The sequence below is a fragment of the Miniopterus schreibersii genome, assembly GCF_964146895.1.
Source record: "Miniopterus schreibersii genome assembly, chromosome: 2".
NCBI classification, from domain to species: domain Eukaryota; kingdom Metazoa; phylum Chordata; class Mammalia; order Chiroptera; family Miniopteridae; genus Miniopterus; species Miniopterus schreibersii.
In genome coordinates, this window is record NC_138102.1 from 120,935,014 (window position 1) to 120,962,719 (window position 27,706).

A 27,706-nucleotide genomic window follows, 5' to 3' on the forward strand; every position below is an offset into this window, starting at 1 on the left:
CCTCTTTATTCCAGAGTTGCCTTCTGACTGTTTAATGGTAAAGATTTGTGTGCGGCTTAAATCAGTTGCTAAACGTCAAAGAGTGCGGTGCATGTGTAATAAAGATGCGTTACAGTGGGGGGGTAACTGCAATCGTGGTTGGAATGTTCAGATCTGTAACAGTAAACTCTCCACATAAATAGAACAAATGTGATTTCTGTGTCTGTTTCATCAGGTGCGTGAGGCCTAGCATGGCTCGGATACACCTGAGTCCTCCCAGGAAGAAACGTGTATTCAGAAAGTCTGCGCAGCTGCTAAAAAGTTTGTGACTCCCAAATGTTTATGTTGAAGTCCTAACACTCATTAGGAGGTGGGGCCTTTGTGAGGTGATTAGGTTACGAGGGTGAGGCCGTCCTGAATGGGATTAGTGCCCTTAAAAGAGACCCCAGGGAGCTCTCTTGCCCCCCCCCCTTACTTTGTGCAGACACAGCAAGAAGAGGACCCCGACCAGACACTGAATCTGCTGGTGCCTTGAGCTTGGCCTTCCCAGCTTCCAGAACTGTGAGAGGTAAATATATGTGTTTAAACCGTCCCGTCTCATATTTTTGTTACAATAGCCTGAAAGGACTAAGAAACTAATGCCTTGGGCATTGCCCGCTTGTTTGCTGCCCTCCCTGCCACCTGTCAGGGCTCTGCTGTGTCCTTGGGGTGGGCTCTAAGACCCGGCAGGCTGTTTCCTTACACTCCCACGCCAGCTGGTCCTGGTTAGGTCTGCCAGTGCCCGGCACTGGGTGAGTTGGGTTAGGAGAGGAGAAGGGCCCCTTGTCCTGTTTCCAGCTTCTGCCAGCCTTCCCCGAGCCACAGTGGGCTGCTGCTGGGTCAGAGTCTTTCGGCAGCTCCCAAACCTTCCAGGTGGAGCCTCTCTGTTGGCCCCCCACCAGCATTGGAGACCCTTAGTGGTCCCAGAAAAATGGAGCTCCCACAGTTCTAGCCCCTGCTCTAAAGTACTGGCCACATTAAGACTGTCTTCATTTTGTTTTCCCAGACTTAGCAGCCGCGCTGTGGGCTGAACTGTGCTCTTCACCCTCCTGTCCATGTGCATGTTGAAGTCCTAACCCCCAATACGTCAGAATGTGACTCTATCTGGAAATAGAGCCCTTAAAAAGGTAATTAGGTTAAAATGAGGTCTTTAGGGTGGCCCCTAATCCAATATGACTTACGTCCTTAATATGAAGAGGAGGTTAAGGCACAGGCATGGAGGAAGCACCATCTACAAACCAGGAGAGGCCTCAGAAGACACCGACCCCGCCAACACCTTGATCCTGGACTCGGACCTCCAGAACTGTGAGAATATAAACTTTTATTGTTTAAGCCACCCAGTCCCTGGTACTTTGTTAGGATAGCCCTAGCATACAATTCCAGGTGGTTTCTGTTAATCTCAGAAACCACCTGTCTCTCCCCTGCTTTCTCAGCCCTCTCTTTGTGGCCAATTTCTTATAAAATTCCCTCTTTGAAACACCTGGAATGGTTTTATTTTCCTGACTAAACACCTAATAAGTATCCTGTGTGTATATCTTAGACCTAAAAACTTTTTGGGAAAAAGGACATTGACAAAAGGATGGAATGATTTTTTTTTTTTTTTGGTAATTCATTAAGAAATACTCTAGTTTTGTACATAATGCTAGGAGCTATTAAAAAAAGCCAAAATGCTCACCACTAAAAACCAAACAGCCCTGACGGTGTGGCTCAGTTGGTTGGGTGTCATCCCAAGCACCAAAATGTTTAGAGTTTGATTCCGGGTCAGGGCACATGCCCAAGTTGTAGGCTGGATCCCCACTGAGGGGCGTGCAGGAGGCAGCCGATCGATGTTCTGCTCTCACAGTGATGTTTCTCTTTCTCTTTCTCTCCCTTTCTCTCTCTCTAGAAGTCAATAAAAATATGTTCTTTTAAAAAGAAAGAAAACCAAACAAATGTATTTATAATGCTGAATTTTTTTATACCTAACCCTAGTGGACCTTAAATGTCCTTTTATCAGCTTACATTTAATATCTGCCAGTTGTTTCCTCAGAGTGGTCCTTTCCCTAGCTTAGTCTCCATCTTTATTTGGCAGCTGAAATAAAAGCTAGCTGAAGGGAGTGTGATGTTGCCAGCTGTCAAAGACCTTATCATGGGTAAACTTTCAGCCTCGCTAAATGAGGTAGATTTTGTCTCAGTCTTACCTACTCACTGGGATAATGCCTACTGGTTCTCCTACAGGAGTAGGAAATCTATTTTCTGCCAAGGGCCATTTGGATAATTATAATATCATTCAAAGACCATACAAAATTATCAACTTAAAAATTAGCTATGAAAAAAGCTCCTAGATTTATTGAGTTTTGAGTCCCACCTGTGGTTGCCTTGGCAGGGCCAGACCAAATAAATGATTTTGGTCTGAGGGCCGGATGTTCCTCACCCATGTTAGGACATCCTTTTGATGATATGTTCTCTAGAAAACTTTTCTTGGTAGCTCTCCCTCGCCCCAAAGAATGTGTTATGGGCTGAGTTCCCCAGGACGCAGAGCCTAACATGAAGGGGATTTCCTGGGGGAATGCTCTTGGGAATAACACCTGTAAAGGAGTCAGGAAAACCGTGCGGGCAGAGGAAGAATTTGAACTGCAGTGCAGTTGCAAAAGCATTCTCAGCTAACCCTGGGGCTGTGAAACTGAGATCGGGCCTTAGATCTGACAAGGGCCATGGGATGTGGGCTGCCCCAGGATGTGGGCTGCCCGGGAGGATGCATGATCTCGTAGGTAAGGCAGCTTCCTCAGGAAAGGTCAGAAGGACACAGCGTGAGCTGTCAGCAGGCAAGGCTTCTGGGAGATGCAGGTCGAGTGCCTCAGTGCAAAAGGGGCATCCAGGTGGCACACATGGCGTCCACTGTGATTGGTCTAGTGAAAGTTCTCGGCGATCCAAGGTGCAAATTGTAGTGTATTGTGATGGTGAATTTAAACGTCTGTCTGAGACTGTGGACTCGGGGGCCAGGTGTACCTCATCACATCATTCTTTGTGTCTCCAGCATCCAGTTAAAACATGGTACACAGTAGCCACCTGATAAATGTTGAATTTAGTGGACGAAAGATGTTTACTTTTTTCTCTACTAATTGCAATAGGCAGGATATTTAATGTCATTCTGCCCTCCAAAAATGGGGTTTAAAAATCTTATTTTTAGTCCCATCCTGGAGCGGCTGTGTGACTCAGGCTCTAGACTCGTGAAAACCCTGGAGGATATATTTTGGGCACAGCAAGAGGCCTGAAACTGCGCCAGGTGAACTGACCATAAACAGAAATGTGTTGAGAACAATTCCGCCCAGGAGCACTGGGCAGTCAGGGCCACACGTGCCCTAGGCAATGTTTTCCCTTCAGCTACTCTGTTTACCGACTGAGTCAGAGGCTGGCATTCGGTGCAAGTGCTCGCTTAGCTGCCTCAGCTTCCAGGAACCCCAGAAGTCAATAGGCCACTGACTTACCACCAGAGTCGGGGAAGAAAAAGAGTTGAAAGGTGGCAACATCAACAGGAAATAAAACATTTTTATTGAATATCCGTGTAATATGTTAAGTTATTTTCAACAACAATCAGAAAACTACTGTGGAATTCACTACACGAAGTGAAACAAAATTTAAACCACCTCATCAAAAATGAAGGTAAAATACAGCTAAAGTAGTTGGCTCGCGGGCCACGAGCCATATGGCAGAAGAGAAAACACCCCAACATTTCTACAGGATACAGAGAAAAACCCACACATAGGAACACTCAAGCAGGCAGTAAATATACACAAAGGCAACTAGGATCTTTCTAGAGCATCCATCCGATTCTAACACTTTACACAGCTTTGTCAGAAAGGTACATGTGGCTTATCTGAGGACGAATCTTGGTCTTAAAGCAGGTCCGGTCACTGACTTGTGAGAGGTGGTACAGTACCAACTAACTCTGTGGTGACAATATCCCATGTCTGGCAGTGTTGCAAGAATGCATTAGTAGTACTTGAATGCAAAAATGAATGTGTCTTCAGCAGCTCGAACCTGCTTGTTTTAAAGTGTTGTTTCAGTGTAAATAACTTAAAGCTGAATAGAGTCAAGTGAAATGTTAGTTTCTGGTGTTTCAGGGACTTTTACAAGTCAATCAACTCCCTCTCTTTGGTATAGTTCGGTCCGTTTCAATGGAAAGCTGCTCATCTGACTCTTCTGTCCAAACTGATGTCTGCTCTTAGTCATCATGACTTGTGTATTTTCTAATTCCTATGTTTTTGGCTTTTTTTTTTTTTTAAGTATAGACCATCCACAGAAGAGGGAGATGTTATTCATTCTTCTTTTGCCCTTTCTGTCTGCCCTGGTTGGAGAGTTTGCTATCACCGGGCGGAAAGGTCAAAGGGCAAAGAAAAATGACAAGAATTCTGGTTGCGTAAGGAAACAGCTAACCCCATGCTCCAAGCTTCCCACCAGCCCTTTTTGAACTTCGAGTTGTTAAAAATAAAAGTAGCCTGATACCCTCAAGTCTGAACAGGAGGCTAGCGCTTGGCTTCCTTCAGTTTCGTTTCGGTATTTGTGAAGATCAGCTCCCACCTCGGAGCATCGCTGCTCCCTGCGGCCCCGGGAGCTAAATGGGCCGCGGAAGTGTGTGGGAGGCGAGACTGGATGCAGTGTGATGACGGGCTGCCCTTCCGGAGGGCTGGTCTGCCGTCGTGGGGGAAATACGGAATATTGCACAGTGCTTGACAAAATGCTGTGTGTCCCACCCCCGTCCATGTGTCTTCTTGTCCTATGCATAGCTTCTCAGTTCTGAATTGGTCCTTTGTAACTAGAACTGTTTGTGCTACACACACCTCGGGCAGTGCAGTAGAGGGAATGGCAGTATTGTTCACAATATCACTACGGGATAAATTGAGTGCTATCCACTGAGGAAACTACGTGTCTAAGCACACACGGCAGTCACAGTGTTACACAGAGCAGTCCTTGAAGACGCTTATGGAATGACTAGTAGCTTCAGAATAGTGCCATTTACTACATAATAACATTGAAAACATTAAAAACTCCTCCTAAATCAAGCATCTAGAATACATAAGAGGTTGCTTCAGTTTTCTAGAACTTGTTCTTGGTTTTGTTTCACCTTTTTTTTTAAAGGACAAATTAAAACTTCTTTAAGTAAAAAGAGCATATAAAAAGATCACTAGCTGTCTGTTTTGGCTTAATCGAAGTGCATTCAGAACTATGGCTAATTGTTTCATCTTTTCATCTTTTGATGGGATTACAATACTGTCTGTTTACCACAAAGTACTTTTGTGTAATAAGCACAGATTGCTGTGTTAAAAATATTCTGCATTCCTTCTAATCTGGTTTTGTATAATAAAATATCTTGTTACAAAGTCTAGTGTGCAAATGTTTTGGAATTATTAGAAGTGTGAAGTCTGGGACAGAATCCACAGGATGCACATTTTGTATAAAGGTGATAACAGAGAGCTACTTTTTTCTTTTTAAATAGTCAGGCAATATTTCAGAAATGCTGACTTCTCCCCTCAGCTTCTTCCCACCCACCCCTGTCCCTAAACAAATGCACACACATGCACGCACGCACACGCGCACACAGACACACACACACAGAACACCATCACGTTGTTACTCTATATGCAGTAATATGAAATCATGGACTCCTGTTCAACTGCTCCTTCAAATGTAAGAGTGAAGCCCTGATTTTAGCTTTGTAGATATGTACAGACAGACGCTGTTCTGTTTTGTGGCTATGCTTCCTGGAGATCAGCCTGGATGCTGCTCAGATCATGCTAATTTGCCTGTGAAGAAATTCTACAAAATTGGATTCACCCACCAAACACGTGGTGTAAGTGTATCTTGGTACTCAAATGATTCAATAGAAAGCTCAGGTTTAAGTTGTCCTTTAAGATGTCAGTTTCACTGTACTAGTGCCTTACATGTTGATATTTTTTGCTGGAATGCAGACGATACTATATTTACCATATAATATATTATCAGCTCTCCTATATCTCAGTCAATTTACATAGTTTAAAATAGAACATCTTATTAAAAACATCTAGATATACACAGATTAGGAAACGCTTACAACATACAAATACACAAACTAGAAATAAATCTTTAGCATACTGGTATATACAACTGTGTGATACAATAAATAATTTCAGTCATGCTCTATCTACACATCATATTGCTTAAAAGAAGAGTAGATCTGGAGGGCAGTGGTAGGATGAAGGACTCAGGGGCTCTCTACATTTAAATTTGTGCAAATTAAAACAGGATTTGAAGTACCACTGAATTGTGTTAGGAACGCATGGCCGGAAAAATGAAAGGACCCATATCACTGAGGTATTTACAGATACTGGCTAAAGAGCACTATGTGGGCAAATGCAGAAAGGCTTCTTTCCTTTACTTCTTGACGGCCAGCATGGCGTCAACCTCCTCCTCTACCTGGAGGGTGTGCCACTGGGCAATGGGTCGCCTGGGGTTGGCCAGCATGTCTGACCAGTGTCGCAGCTCCGCCCCGGTGCTATTGTAGCCCACAAAGACTTTGCCGATGGCATCGTTCTTGCCAATCTTGTCATAGTCCAAAACAGTTACCACCACTTGCACTTTCTGAAAGAACACACAAAATACACGTTAATCATCCCTCTCTGAGATGCCTCCCTAGTCCAGAGCTTCCTTGAGATCTAAGGAATCAGAAATGAGAAGAATCCACTTCTTCTTTCTTTTTAAACATATATCTTTATTGATTTCAGAGAGAGGAAGGGAGAGGGAGAGAGAGAGAAACATCAATGATGAGAGAGTCATTGGTCGGCTGCCTCCTGCACGCTCCCCGCATGTGCCCTGATCGAACCCCGATCCCCCGGATCATAGGTCGATGCTCAACCGCTGAGCCACCCCCGGCCGGGCAAGAAGAATCAATTTCTAAATACCAGGACAAGGGGGAAAACGACTTGACTATGAAAACACCTCGTCACTATTTTGCCATGATTACATCATCATCACCACCATTGTCACTGCTGTCATCACCTTCAAGATACTCAGCCCTGGCCGCCGTGGCTCAGTGGTTAGAACGCTGCCTGTGTGGCAGGTCTGATCCCCACCCCCCGGTTGGGGTGCTTGCAGGAGGCATCAATCGATGTGTCTCCCACATCAATATTTCTCTCTCTTTTCTCTCTCTTCCCCCCCCCTCCTAAAATCAATGGAGAAAATATCCTCACTCCTCAGGTGAGGATTTAAAAAAATACTCAGTAAATGTTCATCTTTATTATGTATTTGGCACTATTCTAAGTCTTTTATATACTAGTCAATTACTTCTTGAAATAGATTCTATTAATATTGCCATTCTATAGATAAGACGATGGAGCTCAGAGAAGAAACCTGCCTGAGGTTATATAAGGAATGAGTTTTGGTTTCCAGAGTCTGTGCTGTGAACCACATACCCTGCTACCTGTGTCAGCTTGTATTTGTCTCTAAATCCATTTATTCCAGTTGTCCATCAGGGAAATTTCTGACATTGGTACTCAGACCATTCTTTTTTTGGTTACAATTGCCGAAGCAACCATGTACAGCAATCCCATTTAGGGGGGCGGAAGACAATGTTTTACATAAAACTAATGTAGAATTACAGCTAATCACAAAAATTGTTTGGGATATAAAATGTGACAGTAGAGTAAAAAGTCTTTAAAAAGTAGTAACTAAGTAAATACAATATTTTTCTTTCATACATGCACTCAATAAACACTTATTGAGAAGCTACTACTATGAATCCGGCACTGACATCAAATGGAAATAACCTTTTTAGGCCGTGGTTTATTTTGGTGATTCTGTTAGATTTTGAGGGTTTCTTTAATAACTTACTTTTTTTGAACTGACTGAAATGATGAAAGCAAATCCGTACCATTATCATATGAAAGAAATACTTTTAAAAGCACATTTTAGTTCTGCTTCCTAAGGAATGAATTTGTTTAGTCAAAATATGCAACTGCTCCAATCTAGAAACTGAGTGCAAAGATAAGGGAAGACTTTAGAGCAAAGTAGAATGCATAATCTTTGGAGACCAGAATTAAAAAAGAGCAGAAAATGTAATGATAGAAGCCAGGGACAGATGGAGCTCCAGTGGAGTCTGGCCCTGCAGTAGACTTTGTACTCTGAGGGACTGCGTTCTTGCACCAATGTGTGGGAGAAGGTGCCCAGGTACAGCTTCAGATCAGAGAAAATGATCACTTCTCAAAGTGAAATTTAGAATGTGAAATGAAACACTGGCAATAAAGGAGACAAACTTGTCTTCCTTTGTGCAGCCTTGCATTGTTTCCATTGTCAAGGGGATGACCTACCCACTGGATGGTGTTTGGAACTGAGCTTGGTTCTGAGAACTTTTCCCATGCAAATTCATCAGGATGCAGTCATATTGCAGGGCAGGGGCGGGGGGCACTGGGGACTGTGCACAAAGGTAACAAGGGCTTTTGGAGGTTGGAGTGAGTGGTTGGAATGAGTTTTGATTACTCACCTAGGAACGTACTGATTAGTAACACCCAAGACAAACATACCCTTATGAAGGCCTTGGATTAATTTTTCCAGCTGTGTATATAGTTTATACATTTTGAGGGGTTTGGGGAGAGGAATGCAACATTTTCATGTGCATTTGGAAATCAACATATTTATCTTCTCTCATATTTCATAGGTATAGAGACAGAAAGACATATAACCTTGTAACCACAGGATAAAGGAAACCTAACCCCCTGTTATAGCATGCTCAATTACTTTCTCTAGGGAATTGCAGAGACTAGGAAAGCAGCCTCCTGGGAAGGAAAACAAGAAAAGAAAAGAATACATTGACTTAAGGAGCAGAGGAGGAGGGCTGCAGTTAAAGGCACGCTCATTCTTTCCATGCCTAATATATGCTCTGTATGGGGCTCAGACTCTCTCTGTCCTGACAAAATGTTATCTCCTCCAGAATGTTATCTGCCCTAGAAACCCGGCATATGTTTTGTTTTTCATGCACTTCATTTTCAATATATCTGCATTCACTGCAATTTATAGTTGAAAGGGGACATTTATTTTTTTAAAAACGAGTACAGAATTGTCGCTCAAAGGGGAAGGTTTATAATAGGATTTTTCATCTCAATGCCCTGCCTGATATTGTTTTGTGGAATTAAAAAACAAAATGCCAGGAGGTGTTAGTTTCCATAGGAAAAACATCTTAGAACTCAGAAGAGGTCACTGAACAAATATCACAAAATAAATTGTTGGAGATAATTGGATGTCTTAGGGCTTTGCCAGTGGGTCTGAAGCAGAGAGCTCACTGGTTCGGACTAGTGAACAAGTAGTTGCCGACAGAGAATCAGTGTCCTCTGCAATGTCATTTACTTATGTGACAGTCGTTGAAAGTAAATAAGCATGTGCAACTTGCTGCCAAGTGAAAATGTATATGAGAATGTTTATATAAAAACCATGAGCCAATGTGAGGATGGTTGGATGACTGATTTTTTTAAACACTGCCCTATATAATACACTAGCTACTAGCTACATGTAGCTGTTTAAATTTAAGTAAATGAAACATAAATAAAGTTCCTTGATCACTCCAGTGACTGAGGTGCTCATTGCCCACCTGTGGCTGGTGGCTGCCACATTGGACAGCAGGGATAATAAACTATCTCCATCCTCACAGAGTTATATTGGACAGTGCTGGTTTATATATTGCTTTAATCTTATTGCTAGATCCATTTGCCAATAAAATGATGATTTGAAAAGGAGACAACACTAGCATTGTGAATAATAATAATGATGGGAACCATTTGCTGAGTGTTCCAAGTGCTTTTGTATGCATACTCTTACTTCGATATGGATTCTGTTATTGCTCCTATTTTACATATGAGGAAATTCTAAGCCTCAGTTTCCTTATATATAAAATTGGGATAATAATGGAATCCCTCTCATAAGGTTATTGTAAGGATTAAATGAGATTATACAAATAAAGTGCTGAATTTGGGCCCAGGCACTAAATAAATATGTAATAAATGTAGCTATTGTCTTAGCTTTCTTCATAGAATAAAAGTGTAATTCATTCATAAGATCCTGTGTTCTAAGAATAGATTAAAAGTCAAAATATGCAGTGGAAGAATATTTGTTGACTTTTGTTACTCTGGACCTATAGAGGGTTCCATGTTGTTTGGATCCCTACTCTTCATTTCTCCTTCAAATTATGGGCAAATTTTTATATTATGAAAAGATGGATCCATATCAATTACTTAATAAAAAGCAGTGTAGCTTTAAGCATTTTGACTCTCTGATACCCATTAAAAATTAGCAAGAAACAACCCAAAATTATTGGATGCGAACTTTGGATTCTAAAAGTCTAACTATGGATATGAAGTGAGAAAATCTTAAATAAAAATTAATGGTAAGCCTTATTTAAAAATTGCTAAATAATAAGATCATATGCTACCCATTTTGGTCACATGTAGCATCCTATTTTGAACATGTTAGGCACAAAGTCTTCTAATAAAGCACTTCCTATCATAACAATTATTATCTAGTACATTAAGGGTCCATGTTTACAGACATACCCATCTGCTCTGACTCAGAAACGAGAAGCTAAACTTAAACAATTAAAAATACAACTTAGCCTAATTTTTCTATTGTTAATTATGTTTTGATAATAAAGCTTAAAGATGCTGCATATTTAGCATCAACCAATATACTTATCTTTCTCTCTCTCTTTTTTTTTTTTTGCTGTAAAGATGTGATTAGAAAAGTTACATATTATGGCCTGGGGATAAATGGTTAAAGCTCATTTGTTCTTGGCCTTTTAATCTCTATGGATGTACTTTTCGGGTTAGTAGAGTTGCTCTGCTGATGTTCTTGTTCCTACTTTATTTCTGCTCAAGAGCATGCCAGCTGTGTTTGGCTGAAGAATCAGCGCGTCCCGGGCTGTGTCAGGCTTCTCCTCTGATGTGGCTTGAGCATTAAGTGTGCACGGGGATAAGAATGGCAGTTCTAATGAAGGCGTGTGCTCTGATCATTTACAACGTCTGTGTGTTTAATTTGTGTGGTCTGAAGGAATGAAATGGAATGGGAAGACAAAATTATGTTTGACATTACCTGGATTTGCTCAAAGGGTACTTCAAAGCTGAACGACTCGTTGTAGTAGGGGTTGAGTGTATTCTTTTTAATTGTCGTCTTTTTCTTCTTCAGCCTCTTGCCGTTCTGCATCAGATGAATCTTCACATAAGGATCTGAAAAACAGAACCAAAACGTTTAGGAGATCAGAGGCACATATTTTAAATTATAATTTAGCTTATAAAATGACCAAGTACACCCAATGGGAAAATCATTGTATAGCATATATTTAGTATTTTTTAAAATTTAATTTTTTATTGAACGATATTAAGTAACCCGCGGGCCGTGTGTTTTGCCGTGGTATCATCAATATTTATAATTGGATTTAGGAGATGAGAGCAGTGGTGTGCAGGTAAATCAGCTCTTTGGATAGAAATAATGACTTGACATGTAGCATTTGCTAAAGTCCATGGTATAAATACTCTCAGCATAGCTGATTTCAAGCTATGAACAGTTTAACAACTAAAGTTGCGAATATTTAACAATTGGCTCTTGTGAGCTGGTGAAGAACTGGCTGCAGTGTAACACTGTATGGGAATAACTCCTGATAGAGAGGACAACGGAGCCATGTCATTCATTCATTTACTAAACCAATGTTAGCTAGGCCTTAGGGACAGGGCAGTGAACAAAACAGACCATCCCTGTTTTCATGATGGAACTTCAGACGATAGACAGTAGGCTCATAAAGAAAAGAAATGCACAGGAAATTACAAGTTGAGAAGATTGTTCTGGAGGAAAACAATAGAACAGAGATATGATAGGGACTACCAGAGTTAGTATGGTGAGTCTAAAGTAGGAATGAAATTCTTAGGTCACTCAGGTAAGGCCTCTCTGGAGGTAACATTTAAACTGAGATATGAAGTTTGAAGGGTGTGAAGAGGCTGTGTGTGTGTGTGTGTGTGTGTGTGTGTGTGTGTGAGAGAGAGAGAGAGAGAGAGAGAGAGAGATCCAGCAGCTGTGCCTGAACATCCCTAGGTAAAGAGCTTCAGGGGTTCAGGGGGAAGAGAATAAGCCAGTAAACACAAAGGTAATGAGAAAAGGAACAGAAAGATTCCCTTAGCAGTTTCCCCAAGGCCTCATTAGGTGAAGGCAAAGTAAATCACTGGAGGGGTAAGAGGATTCCCATTTACGCTTCTCATTACTAATGGGTAAATGGCATACCTTCATGTCACCAAGAGCCAATGCCCATGTCTGATAGGAAAATCGACTGTTTTTTTTTTAATATATCTTTATTGACTTCAGAGAGAAAAAGGTTGAGGGGTAGAGAGAGATAGAAACATCAATGATGAGAGAGTTGTCACTGATCGGCTGCCTCCTGCACGCTCCCTACTGGGGATCGAGCCCGCAACCCGGGCATGTGCCCTGACAGGGAATCGAACTGCGATCTCCTGGATCCTAGGTCAATGCTCAACCGCTGAGCCACACCCGGCTGGGCAATCTACTGTTTTCTTAAACAGTTTTCTACTTCACATGTAATACATGTTCATTATAGGAAAAACTACCAGAAAGCAATGATTAAAAAAAGAGAAACTTAAATCACCCATGATTTTATTCCCCTTAAGTAACCACTGCTAAGGCTTCCAACATTTCTTTCCTCTCTTTCAAAACATGTACAGCTGGGAGGAACTTGACAGATGATCTAGTTTGCCCACATATTTTTTTAGAAGATAAAACTGCAGATCAAAAAATGTTGTTCTTATCTCCCTCTTCCTATCCCCAGTAGAACATAACTCTTGAAGGACAGAAACTTGGTCTACCACGCTCACTAACTGATTTTATTAAACAGTGCCTGGCACTATTCAATTTTTGTTAAATGAATAAGTGGAACTTCTTTAGGGCCTCATAATCTGGATCTCCTTACTCTCAGTTCTGTCTTCTTCTCATTGCCCCAAAGCCCACATTACTTGGGTTTTTTTTTTTGTTTTTTTTTTTTTAATGCCACATCCAGTCAAGGGGATTGTGAGGAAGATTTTCATCAAAATGAAGAATATCTTTAAAAACCAGACCTAGAGATGAGAAACCAGCTCTGTCAACTCACTAGTTGGTCAATTAGAAAAAAATTCACTGTAAATAGTTGCAAAGAAAAGGGAAAATATGGCTTTTTACATTTTATTTTAGTAATAATATATCTTGCTGTTCACAGCCAAGGTTGATTTTTGGTTCAGAGACCTTGTTTGCTTATGAAGTTCCCTGGTTCCACCCTCTCAACCTCTAGCACATCTACAAAATGGTCATGTCTCCAGTTGCTCCTTGGCACTGATTAATATCCAAATACTAAGTCCCCCCAATCATCCTATGTTTGTGTGTTAAAACTTCAACCTAAGGTATACGTTTTCCTCAGGAGAAGCGCAATGACTATTTATTTATTCATTTAACAGAGTAAATGACAAGAAAATTCCTTGTGCATCTGTCATTTGAGTAAGCAAATTAAAAACCCAACAAGATAATTTCAGATTTCAGTTTGAGCTCTGATGTTACGGGATTAATGCCTCAGGGAGGGCAAGGCAATTTGGAAAGGGTGATCAGCACCGTCCTCATTGAGGAGGTCAGGTTTGAGCTAAGAATGGAAAGACAGGGGAAGGAGCTGGTCATCTGAAGATGTGGTGGAAGCTTGTACCAGCCAGAAAGAGCAGTGCCTGTGAGGCCCTAAGGTGTGTGTGCTTCCACGTGTTAGTGGAACAAAAAGAAGGCAGTAGGACAGAGGTAGGTTGTGAGATCAGAGAGGTAACTGCTGATCTGTGACTTTCATAAGCAAATCTGCCAGTTCTGACAGCGATGCAGAGGTATTCTATAATTTCATATCCTTAAAAGAGAGGACAGAGGGCTGGGAGGGGAGCACGTTTGGACCTGTTATAAATAGGCAGTGTCAGTCTTTGCCTTTGCAGATTCATTCTGACACAGGTACCAAAGCAACTTACTTTGCAGGCAAAATTCCCATCTTAATCATGACCAAGGCTGGCAGTAACTTAGAGGTCCTATTCTTTTTTCACCCAGCTTCATTGAGATATAACTGGCATAACACTGTATAAGTTTAAGATGTATAATGTGATGATTTGAAAACATATGTATTGTGAAGTGATCACCATAATAGTTAAAAGGTTAGTTAACACATCGATCACCTCACATAATTACAGTTTTTTTGTGTATGGTGAGAACATTTAAGCTCTACTCTTAATAGCTTTCAGTATAAAATATAGCATTACCAACTGTAGTCACTGTGCTGTACATTAGCTCCCCAGAACTTACTCATCTTATAACTAGAAGTTTATACACCTTGACCAACATCTTCTTGTTTCCCTCACTGCCCCCAGCTCTTGGCAACCACCGTTCTACTCTTTCTATGAGTTTGACTTTTTTTTTTTTAATAGATTTCACTTGTGAGAGAATGTAGTATTTGTCTTTCTCTGTCTAATTTTGTTCACTTAACATAAAGTCCTCAATGTCCATCCATGTTGTTGCAAATGGCAGGATTTCCTTATTTTTGTGTGTGGCTGAATATTTTATTATATATATATATAGTTATATCTATCTATCAAATTTTCTTTATTTTATTTATTGATTTTTAAAGAGAGAGATGAGAGAGAACAGAATCGATTTGTTCCACTTATTTATGCCTTCATTGGTTGATTCTTATATGTGCCCTGCCAGGGACCGAACCTGCAAGTTTGGCATATTGGGACAGAGCTCTAACCAACTGAGCTACCTGGCCAAGGCTATACCACATTTTAAAAATTTATTTATTAAAAAGAAATTATTTATTAGCTAATGGACACTTAGGTTTTCCCCTCTGTCTTGGCTATTGTGAATAATACTGCAATAAATAATGGGGATGCAGCTATCTCTTCAAGGTAGTGATTTAATTTCCTTCGGATATATACCCAGAAGTGGAATTGCTGGGTCATATGGTAGTTCTGTTTTTAATTTCTGAGGAACCTCCATACTGTTTTCCCTAGTGGCTGTACCAATTTACATTCTTACCAGCAGTGTACAAGTCAACCCAGGGTCTCTTCTGCCTCTGAAACTGTTGCTCTTTGTGATTTGTTGAGGAAACAACTTAGTACAGTGTTTACAAGTACAGGCTCTGAAGCCAGACTAACTCGAATTTTGCTCTGCTATCAGCTGTGTGGTCCTGGACACGTTTTTAACCTCTTTTTGCCATAGTTCCTTCCACTTAAAACGGTGAGAATGATTATTGGTCAGCTCCAGCTTAGGAGCCACTTTGAAGATGGAAGGGCAATTCCATAGCTCCGCCAGCTGGGCAGCCCCTGCTGACCCTGATTCATGGCGCGGACAGCCTATGATCTGGTGCCATTATTTTTTTCTTTCATCCCTATTCAGGCATTAATTTTAGGTGGAAGACCTCTCACATAAATCCCCCTTATTAATTGGTACGAGTTTCCTTCCTGACGGGTTTCTTCCAATGGCCAATTCCTAGCAGGCTGATGGGCCCTGGTGCTGCAATATTGAGCTCTGAGTAGAGAGCAATCACCTCCACAGTCCTTCAGACATTACATCCCATCCCACTTACCTGCATCTGATGTTCCCTGGATACCCTGAATCTGTCATCCTCTTTTAGTCAGAAGGGTAACGACATACATATGGCCGTATTTTTCTGCTGTTTCTTTTTTCTTTTTAAAAAAATGTTTTTATTTTTTTGAGAGAGAGGAAGGGGGGGAGAGAGAAACATTGATGCAAGAGAGAAACATGGGCCAGCTGCCTCCTGCGCACCCCCGCTAGGGATCAAGCCCACAAATCCTGCGTGTGCCCTGCCTGGGAATCGAGCCAGTTGCATGGGATGACACCCATCCAACTGAGCCACATCAGCCAGGGCTATTTTTCTCCTGTTTCAATTAGTATCCTTTTCTACCATCTACCATGCTGTACTGAAGCTTAGTTGACCTGATGACTTTGTCTATGGAGGGGAATGGGAAGGTTGGCTATAGCAGTCAAAAGAAACCCCAGAAGTTCTCTCTCTTCCATATAATTATTGATACCACCTTAGCTGGCATTGTCCACTTGTTATGGAATTAATGTTTGTGTCCTGCCAAATATATGATAAAATCCTAAACCCCAGCGTGATGGTGTTAGGAGGCAGGGTCTTTGGGAAGTAGTTAGGTCATTAGGGTGGAGACTATATGAGATCTGAGAGAGCTCGTATTTCTCTCCACTGTGGGAGGGTGCAATGAGACAGTTGTCAACAGCAAAAGGGTCTTCACCAAGAGCCCGACCAGGCTGGCACCCGGATCTCACACATCCTGCCTCCAGAACTCTGAGAAATATGTTTGTTGTTTAAGCCACCAGCCTATGGTCATCTGTTATAGCAGCCTGAGCTCAGAGAGCACTCTTCCTGCTAAACTTTCCCTTGCGTCCATCTTTTTCTCTGAGCGTGAGCTGACCTTTATTTCCTCTTTTCCCTTCATGTGCCTCTAGACTCTCAAAGACATATTTTATGAGCTTCATCACATTTGATATTATTTTAATACACATTTAATAGGATTGTTCTCCATACTATTTTTTTCAGACATGCTACAATGCAAGACTGTGCTTCCTATAGCATTGCTACTTCTGTTAAGCAAAGTCTGGCGATGGAACTCAGTGTCTTCACCAACTGGTGTCACTGTACGGCTTTGACATGTAGAGATACAGTCTCCCCTTCAAAAATAGAGAGCAAACTTGGAGAAAGACTTTGGAACTAAGTATAAAATTCAATAAGTGGTTTCCTTCATTTATAGGAACACAGTGGACAAGCTTTGCAGAAGCATAAGTACAACCCACATGCTGCACTGTAAGGTCATAACTACCTCAGGGCTTCCCTTATCCTTCAGACAAGAAACCTACTGAGCTCATTACCCCCCTTTCCCCTTTAGGCTTGGTTTTGTGCCATGATTCCAGCCTCTTGGACCAAAATATTAGAACATTTGGGGACATCTCTGATTCCTTCTCTACCTCCTGTGAACATATGGCCACCAATTTACCTTCCAATTTTCCTTCATGCTGTCTCTGGTTGGGTCCCTCTTTCTAACTTGCTGGCACATCTCAAGATCAGAAATCTAACCTCTCTTGTGACTATGTCCTCTAACTGTTCTTCATATAATTGTTAAAACCATATTGATCACACCATTCCCCTCATTGAAATCTTTTAGTGGCTTTCCAACTGAAAAAATCCAAACTCTACTGTGGCATTTACAGCCCCGTCCTAACTTATTCGTCTCATTTTCCACAAATCCTGTGCTCCACTCATGGTTGATACTCACTATTCCTCACAGAGAATTACTTTTTTTTTTTTTAAAGGAGTATAACCCTTTCATTGTCCAGAACCTACACTGTGTCATGTCTCCCTAAAGGAAACGGGAAGTTTGGAGCATTATTGGCTATTTCAGAGGAAAAGAGGAGTAGGCATACCCAGAGGTGGGTGAAGACTTTACCACTTGGGAATGTGTTACTAGAACAACCAGGCCCAGAGCCGACATGCTCCCACCACAGCCTGTTCCTCACAGGGAATGTAAAATGCCATGTCCTTTAGCCTGAAATGCCATGCCTTTCCTTTCCCATCTTAAGTTTGGTTTAAAAATCACCTCTTCCCTGAAGATTTTACTTACGATTTTCTTAGTCAGAAACTTTCTCTTTGAACAACAAACGTTTCTCTGCCTTGGAGCATTTTCTTTTGTACGATTGCGAAGTACCTACATTATTTTCCGGTATTGGAGGCCTTACGTGGTAATCTAATAACAAAAAAATATTCCTATGGGGAAATGTTTTAAATTCAGCACTATTGGCTTTGAGATGAATTTTGGGGAAGACTCCACGGGCATCACGGAGGCTTCTTCCACGACCATCCCATACGCTGACACCCTAGCACGTTTTCGCCGCCGCCTTCCCTTAGGCGGTTCTAATGTCACATTATGCTAACTTCATAGAAATATAATTGCAAAACAGCTGGCTGTAAGCAATGATCCTTTTGTGTGAGATACAAAGGAGCCACTAAAGACTTCTTCTATTTACAATGAGAACTAGAAAGCAGCAGTTCAAAGCCGAATAATGCAAGATGCCTGCAGTTTTCATTTCGACAATTTTGCATAATTATACTGTCTTCTTTCTTAACTACCACAATGACCGGGGGCCCTTGTAACCGTGGCCTTTCCATTTCAACCGAAGACTTCCCCTGATACAGAACAGCCTCATTTCAGCTGCTCCGTTCAGTCCTCCTGAGCCTGCCCCCGCTTCTGAGGGACTCCAGGTATTATTCCCTTCATTCTTTTTCCTTTGGATGATCTTCACTAAATTTCAACCTCTAGTGTTGGCGAGGAAAGTAACACTAGTATCAATGAGGGTTCTGAATTCCAAGCAACTGAAAAATCCATTTCAAAATGGTGTAAATTGTAAAGGTAACTTCCTGGCTTATATGATGGAAAAATCCAGAAGTAGGGCTGTGTGGAAAAGATTATTAATTGTCCCCTAAAATAGGTTCCCCCTTCTTTTTTAGCAATCAAACTCCATGAATTTTATCTAGGCACCAGCTAAAAAATATTTCTCCCAGGCTCTCTTATGATTCAAGTATGGCCGGCTACTGACTAACTTCTGGCGATTGGAAGTCAATAGGAGTGATGTGTGTAACCTCCGCAGCATTTCTTAAAGCAGTGGTTCTCACAATGGGGCTATTTTGCACCCCACCCCCTTGAAGGCATTTGGCAATGAATGTCTGGAAACATTTCTGATTGTCATAACTTGAAGGGGAGTGATACGGGCGTTCAGTGGGTAGAAGCAAGGGATTCTGCTAAACATCTGCAATGCATAGCACAGTCCTCAATAGTAAAGAATTATCAGGCCCAAAATGTCAACGGAGCTGAAATTGATAAATTCTGCCTTAAAATAAGCTCTATGCCCTCCACTCGTCCTATGTTTTTTCTTGCAACCGAAACATGGATGTGATGGGAGACCAGTGACCCAGCCTTTACCTTGCAATGTGAAGACAGTACTCTAGGATGGCAATTTTTAACCTGTGTGCAGCAAGAATTTTTAAAACACGTAATACCTGGCTATTTAGTCAGGGGCACTGATCGCTTTTCTCTTAGATTGCCAAAAAAAAAAAAAAATGACAACAGCCAACACAACAATAGCCATCCAGTGTGAATTAATCAAAAGTATACCAATTTTTTTTGTCAGATTGGCAAAAAATATATATTTTTGGTGTGCTGCAGAATTTTAGTAATTAGTTTATGTGTGCTAGAAGATGGAAATGTTTGAAAATCGCTGCTCTGGGGGAACAGAACAACAAGATAGGAGACTCCGGGTCCCTAGATGACCTCACAGCCCCAAACTGCCTACCAATTTTGTTCACTCACTCACCTACTTATAGACATGAGGGTGATAAAGAATTTCAAACAGACACTCTACCCTTTGGAGCCACTGTATTTTGGAGTCTCTTTGTTAACAGCAGTTCAGTCTGTTCCCTATCTGGTATAGACTCAACACTATCAGCAAGGTCCCAGGTTGCCCGTGTTTCTGCTCTGTTTTCTATGGAGTTGTTTTCAAATTCTACATGGTGGTCTCCCCAGGACATCCTACGCCTTCCTCTTAAGAATGTAAATTTCTGTACCAGCTACAAGTCTCATATCATCACACTAACCATCCAAGGGAAAAGAGAGTTTATATAAGAATTCCCAGGAAAAGCCAATGTTTGGCCTGATTGGACTAACATAGATGAAACATCTACTCTATATTAATTCCGAGGTGAAGGGAGTGTGATGAGCTAGGTTGGCTTAGGCCTGGGTCATGTGTCCATCCCAAATCAACCAGAAGGGACAGGGGTCCTACCTTTGGAGCTGGGGCTAGGCTCAACTCTATTCTAAGCATAAGGCTAAGAATAGAATATGGTGGATACTTAAACAGGAATTAGAGGGTGGGGAACAGAAGTTGGGAGGCAACCAGCTGGTTTATAGAGTTTCTCGACCTAGGGTCTCTAGGATCCCATCCTTGTCTAAACTTGGCAGTATCTATATACTTATTCGTGGAGAGACATTCCTTCCCACCTGAGATCGAATTTCTGGTAACGAGCCACCAAGCATTTGTATGAAGTGGTCCAGCAGGCCCAGACAGCAGTGTTTGCTTGTGTACTTACCAAGTCTATTCCATCAGTAAGCCAATCATTTAACAGTATGCAAATAATTAAATCGTAATAGGGCTCACAGAGCGAACAATTCCCATTTCCATCACTGGCATTTACAGCATATTTACTTGAGGGTTGCTTTTTTAATAAGTAATTTACAAGTACTTAGAGAAGACTACATTGCAGAGCATATGTGTCTTTATAGTTTAAATGCTCCCTGTAATGTTAAGGGTGCAGCATTAAAAATATATTCTGGGGAAATTTTCTATGTGAGCACACAATTTAAAAATGAATTTACATTAGTTAAGTGCAGTGTTTGCTAAAAGAAAGCAACATTACATAAGCGACCGCCACAGAGAAAATCAACCTCGTTTTAATGAGACAGATCATAAAATAGCAAAGGCTGATTTAGTTCATTAATGGTGGCAGAGTGCTTCAAGGAGACAAACACATAAATGCAAAATGCTATTATTATGAATTAAATGGAAAACATTTTTAGTCGTGGTGGAGGAAGCCACTGAATTCCAGCCATCATTTCTAACATTGCTAAATGGGCTGTACGTGACTGCCAGCCTCTTGACTAAAAATGTAGGGCTGCATGTACAAAACTAGGGACCAAGGTTACAGAAAAGAAAGATTTCACAGATGTGACATGTTTCCCGGCAGGTGAAGAGCAGTGTGAGGGTTGAGCTCTGCACTTAGTAGAGGAAGGGGTATGTTTGCAAAATCCAAATCTCTTCTGTTCAGTTTTAAAGGTGAAATTCTTTGTCTGTAATTCAGCCCTGTTTCCTGTACTTGGAAAGTCTTTCAGGGAGGGCAGACACGCGAGGGCAGAGGCGGTAGTGATTACGTTTGACTCTTTCCTGAAGACTGCAAGGGGTTTTTTAAGCACGTGTAATATAACAAATGGATGCTACTCCTTACTCACAGAGTGACAGTGTCCAGGGAATTCAACTTGAGTACAAAATGAAAACGACATGAGAACAGAGCTGCCTCCACACATCATGTGCCTAGTGGTTTAGTGCTCCGCAGTGGGGCTACCTCAGGCCCCCCCGGTTCTCAGGCTGGCTGAGCCAGCATCAATTGTGCTCTCCTTGCAGGTACTTGTGTCTGTGTGTCTTTTAAACAATCTGCCATGTAAGCATTAGAAAGCTTATGGAATGAAACTGTCTTAGGATAATTGTGGGGGAGATTTGGAAATTTCCCAGATGGACTGGAGGAATCCCTCTCCATGTCCTCATCTTGAATTGTTTCTAGAGCTCGGCAAGAGTCTGGTTATATCTCCTAGTGAGTGAGGGGATGGCCCCTCGGTTTTCTTAGCTGGAAACGTCTCCATGTTTCTTCTTTGGCTGGAAAAGGAAATTCTTTAATGTTTTCAGGAGGGTTTCTTTCTCTTTGCTATTTCTCTTCCTGCCTTTAAGTGACGTTGCTGAGTCTGTGGACCTAGAAGAGGGTGAATGATGCAGCTTCCATTTCCCATTTGGGAAAGAGATAGGGTTTTTGAGAATAATAATATTGTGCCCTAGTTGGTGTGGCTCAGTTGGTTGAGTGCACCAAAAGGTTGCTGGTTCGATTCTCGGTCAGGGCACATACCCAGATTGCGAGTTTGATCCCTGGTGTGTAAGGGAGGAAACTGATCGACGTTTCTCTATCAAATCAATCTTTCTCTCTTTCTCTCTCCTTCTCCCTTCCTTACTCTCTCTAAAAAAATCAATAAAAAAATATATTTAAAAAAAGAAATTCTTGCCCGGCCAGGCGTGGCTCAGTGGTTGAGCGTTGACCTGGGATCCAGGCGATCGGGGTTTGATTCCCGGTCAGGGCACATGCCCAGGTTGTGGACTTGATCAATGACTCTCTCATCATTGATGTTTCTATCTCTCTCTCCCTCTCCTTTCCTCTCTCTGAAATCAATAAAGATTAAAAAAAAAAAGAAAAAAAGAAATTCTTTAAAGAAAAAGAATAATAATATTGTAGACAACCCATATGTTCCACCTTTGGCTTGAGATTTTACAGTATGAATAATGTATGTTCTGTTTTTTGTTTTTTTTTAAGCTATATCTTTATTGATTTCAGAGAGAGGAAGGGAGAGGGAGAGAGAGAGATAGAAACATCAATGCTGAGAGAGTCATTGATCGGTTGCCTCCTGCATGCCCCTGACTGAGGGTCGAGCCCACAACCCGGGCATGTGCCCTGACCGGGAATTGAACCGCGATCTCCTGGATCCTAGGTCAATGCTCAACTGCTGAGCCACGCCTGGCTGGGCTGTATGTCCTTTTTTAAAATAAAGTTAAATGCCCTGGTTGGCTTATCATTAAGTTTATTAATTTGAATGTTGATTTCCCTTACTCTTCCAGGGAAATATTTCATTTTAATTCATTGATGGCCAAATATGGGTCTCTTTCATAAAGCCATGAAACTCTGTTTAAAGTCAGCTGGTGCTCTGCACGTCAAGAAGATTAGTAGCTTTGCAGGAGAGATCAACTTCTGGCTTGGTAATTTGGTTGTCTTACAATATTGTAAGGAGGAAATAAAAATAAACTATGGCTTCAATATTATACTGCATATAGGAAAATGACCTGGAGTAATACTCTGTGGTGGTTTCATGACTTCTTATGAAGCAAATCTGTGATTAAAGTCAGTCACTGCATATCAGTATTTCAGATCTCTGTAAAAACTCACACTAATGTTATTGTATACACTGATTTCTTTGGAATTGACACCATCCCAGATATTTCCTCCTTAAATTTGGGAGAGTGAGAGTTGGGGCATTAGAGTTGGTCAAATTCTTTATACAGAAAATTCTATGAAATGGCTTATCTTTGCAAGATTCCATAGTGACATACTAAATGGTAATATTCCCCACATTTTCCACTTTCTTGAATCACAGACATTCTGTAGGCTGATATCTTTCATCTTGATGGCTTTTAGTCTAAAATAATGTAAATGGTAAATACATTCTTCTTGATATTATTCCTTAGCTCTGTGGTACAGAATTCATCCACCCATCTGCCCATCCATCCATCCATCCACTTAATCGCTCATTTACTGAGTGCCTATTATGTGCCAGGTATTTACCTTTCAGCCAGTTCCTGTTTGGTCCTGTCTCCCCATGCTTGACACAGAGCCTGGCAGGTGGTAGGCATCCAGTAAATGTTTGCTATGTGATTGAATGAACCAGTGATGTATAAATGTCTACTGAGCAACTCTTAGGGAAGAGAGTGAGGAGATACAGAAACTACAGAGACCAGTTTGTCCTTCAGAGAGCTTACAGTTCACTTGGGAAGAGAAGACATAAATTCCTGAAAAGTTAACTTTAAAATAACCCACATATTTTTGTAATAGGAAAGATAGCATAAGACAGCATATGTTTTCTTGCTAAATAATTCATACGGCAATGACCGTGAGAGGAATTTCAAGCAGATGCCCTTCATTCAGTTGGACATGCTTAGTTTGAATTCAAGGCTCTACATTTAGGGAGTCCAAACAAGTGTCATGAAGAGAGAACTAACCTTCTGTTAAAAATATCATTAGCTCTCATGTCTTCCTCTCCTTCCACCTCCACATATAGGTGTACAATTTTATAAAAGAAATATGATGATATTTGAATAGTGTTTAGTCTTATGCAGAGAGAGGAAGAGGTCACTAAGTGGACTGTCTTTGTTTGAACTTGTTTTTCCCTTTGGCCTTTCCAGTCTTTCTGTATCTGATGGAATTTCATGGTTACCTTAATGAGATTTTCATAAGTAGGTGACCACCTTAACCATCTTTTTAAAAAATATGTTTTTATTGATATTTTTTTAAAGAGAGAGGAAGGGAGAGGGAGAGAGAGAGACATCGATGAAGAGAAACATTGATCAGCTGCCTCCTGCATGTGCCCTACTAGGGACTGAGCCTGCAACCCGGGTATGTGCGCAGACCTGGAATCAAACTAGTGATTTCTTGGTGCATGGGACTATGTTCAACCAACTGAGCCACTATGGCCGGGCAGGACTTAACCATCTTAATCAGAAAGGAATTTTGTATGATATGCAGAACTTTATAGACCTGCCTTAACATTTTTAGGACCCAGGTTAAGACTACAAAAGCAAGCCCATATACCATATGTATAAATTTTATTTTCTAGTCTCATATCTTCACAAACAGACATTCATAATGACTAGAAAATTCAGTTTTAAACTGAGAATTCTCAGACTCCTTGAGGTTCCACAATGGAAGCTGGCAGTGTGGGAGAGTGTGCTTCCAGCCCTGTCTTGCCCCCCTTTCCTCTCACTGTCAGCTCCAATGTGCACTGTAAGAAGTCACACATACTCATGTGGGGATGCCCCAGCTTGCATGTCTGAGCTTCATTCACCAGTCCTCCAAAGGCACTCCTTAGGCACCCCTCGGCTATGGGGTACGTAACCTGCCCGCAGTTGGTCATATTTAGGAAAAAGATCTTCAAAGACCTTGTGGATCAACCTTTGCTCATTTTGGCGGGGAAGTTTGGGTCTCAGGTGCCCAGAGCCTGCTCTAGAATGGAGTTGAGTGAAGCCTCCAGATGAGTATGTTCTGTTGGTCTTGTGGACCATCCACCCCCTGGAAGTGTAGCTTCCAGGAGGACCAGAGAGGGGCCCTCTAAACTCTGGGTTCCAGGGCAGGGTCCCCCCTTGTCCACACCTAAGGGCTGCATTGCATATGTTTACAAATTTTAAAAAGCTCTTAGCAGGCACTGTACCATTCACTCTCTATAGTTGACCTCATTCATGCCTCACGACCACCCGAGAGGTAGGTACTATCACCTCCATTTTATAGCCGAGGAACCCGACATTAGCTAATTCGTCCACGGTCATACAGTTGGCCTTTGTTATAACCCAGGTCCTGTGACTTTGAACATTTATCCTAATTCAGCAATCATATATGTTATCAGTTTTAGTCTATATACATTATATAAGGAGGGATGATTAGAACATGTTAACTATACTGTAACTTTAACGTTCACATTTCTTCAACTAGACCACTAGGCCCTGAATGACCTGGCTCATGCCCACCTCTCCAGTCTCACCCCTCAGGACAGCCCCCCTCGCGGCCTCTGCCCAGCCCACTGGCCCTTCAGCACCTCGACCCCCCTGTTTCGGCCCTCTTTGGGGTCTCATGCCTGGAGTGCCGCCTCTTCATGCCCCTCCTTCACACCTCAAGCTCAGCTCCAGCGCCACTTCTTCACGGGGACCTGACTCTCCGCTGGAAGGCAGCTCCTCCTCTAACTGTCCTCGTGACGCACGGCTGTACTGATCCACCCAACGACCTTCCCTGAGCTGCTCATCAGAAATGCGCAGCAGGTGCTGCTCCGTGACCAGAGCGCGACAGAAATTACCAGCTGGGACAACCGAAGTGAGTTAATACCATGATTGGCCTTGGCTCACCAGCCGTTAAGGGCATGAGTTTTCTGAGAGTAAAGGGTGTAAAACCATGGAATCTTTTTGGAGAAAAGCTATTCCACATCATTCTTTAGAAGACTGTGCCTATTTGTAAAGCAAGTTTGTCTAGCAAAAGGCTCTGAAATATCTTTTTTCCCTTGCACAACCGCCTGCGGTATGGATGAGGCTAGAACATTCTGTTCGCATTCTTCCCAGTTTAGCTGCAGGGTGGGAAGGGCTGCTACTGCTAAATGCTAAGCGCTGTCATCTCCAGGAGTGAAGATTAGACACGGAGGGAATATTCTAAAGCGAGCTCATGATTTGCCTTGAAAATCCATCCAAGAGAACGCAGGGTGAATTAATTTAGTGGAATTACTGGGCAGAGTCAGAGGTCTGGTTTTGAATCTTGGTGGAAATATTCTGGGTGCTTAAGGATTCCAAGCCTAGTTTCAAAGGGTTAATTCTTACCAAGCAGTGCTAGATGTGAAGGTTCAAAAGCCTCACAGCTTGTTCCTTATCGGGAGGTCATTTTAAAGAGACAGCTAAATATCTTTATTAAACAAATGAATAAGAGGGCGGACATCATGTTCTAAGAGAAGCTACCATTTATGGGCTCTGAATTAAATGGAAAAGCTCTCTGTGTTTTTAATGCCTCTTTTAGGAAATGGTCTAAATGAATCAAAGGCCATTCGCCAGTAAGCAGTATTCATGCTTGTTAGGTAAAACCGTTCCTGTGCAACTCTGTTAGATAGAGAGAAGTCAACATTTTACAAGATCAATTTGTGCTTGGCTTTCTGGAGTTAAAATTTAGCTAAGAAATTGTTAATTAAAAGACTGGTGTACTTCCTTCTCAAAAAGTTATATTTAGTCAAATGAAGGAAAATTTTCTTCCAATAGTATTTCAACATGGCAGTAAGACCATGGCAGCAAGACCAGAGAAGTGAGTGAGGTAACTACTATGAACTTGATATTTGCCCTCAGTTCAGAGCAATGTGATTTCAGGCATAAGGACAGGTCTGTAGTGCAGAAATAGAAAATAGAGCCCAAATGAGTTAACTGACCTTGATTCAAGATGCTCTGTGGAAAACAGACTCACTGTGTATGGTTTTTAAAAAGGAGATTCCTACATCATCTTGCTGGAAGGCCATTGGGATCGTGAACAGATGAAAGCTGAGTTGAAAACATGGCTAAAGAGGTTTTAAAAGTTCTTGGAGGGCATATTATGTGTCGAGTCAGATTTATTGAGCATTCATACTATGTCAGCACTTTACTGGATGATATGAGAAGACGGTAGAAAATATGGACCCCTTGCTATTATCTTGGAGGAAGTTACAATGAGAGATGAGAGTAGAAAGTGGCGTTTGCCTGGTGACATTAGAATGGATATAAAAATGACATAAAACATGACCTTGGTGGGTTAGAAGGAGGACAGTAGGTCTGTTTTTCCTATTTTGGGTAACGGGATTATGTTGTTACTGCTTCTTTGGTTATAATAAAAGTTTAATATTTATCACTGGAGTTTGCATGTTAGAGTACTATCAAAATTTTCTCAAAAAAGGGGGGGGGCAGGAGCTGAAGTATCGGTGGATAGCATAATGATTAATGAAAAACATTTAAACTTATGAACTTAAGCCAGATCTGCATACAATCACAAGTTTCATAGAAAAACGGGAGACCAAATAGAGATTAGAGGATTGACTTCATGGCATAGTTCTGAGGAAATCAAATTAGCCATCAAAGTAGTCACAGTTTTATTTAGGATCTATTAATGGCCAATTAATTGGTCTGTTAAAATCAAGCCTCACCAACAACCTGTCAACCACACTCCAGCACCCCTAGAAAATCCTCAAAAACAGAAGCTGAGCAAGGAAAAGAAACTGCTATGTTAACACTGCTGAAAAATCAGTGCAGCCATGGCCTTGCAAATTGTAGAAAGAGAAAAGAGGTCCATATGCTTATACCTGCTGTTGTTTGTACCACCTTCTGTACTCTTGGAGTGCATGAGGACAATTGTTACTTCACAGAAACATTTGCAAGTCTTAATTATGAACAAATGTACACATACACACACACATCATCTATG

At 41.5% G+C, this 27,706-nt stretch overlaps 1 protein-coding gene across 4 annotated transcripts in view; it reads right to left on the reverse strand.

Annotated features, from left to right (window-relative positions):
- Positions 1–4,236: 4,236 nt before the first annotated feature.
- Positions 4,237–27,706, reverse strand: part of SYT1 (synaptotagmin 1) — a 493,749-nt gene continuing 470,279 nt past the window's right edge. For all 4 annotated transcript variants that reach the window (XM_081128361.1, XM_081128358.1, XM_081128359.1 and 1 more), the window contains 2 exons: positions 11,107–11,240; positions 4,237–6,615 (listed from right to left, as the gene is read on the reverse strand). In XM_081128361.1, coding sequence (XP_080984487.1) covers positions 6,409–6,615; positions 11,107–11,240 — 341 coding nt within the window. In that variant the 3' untranslated portion in view covers positions 4,237–6,408. The remainder of the gene's footprint in view (positions 6,616–11,106; positions 11,241–27,706) is intronic.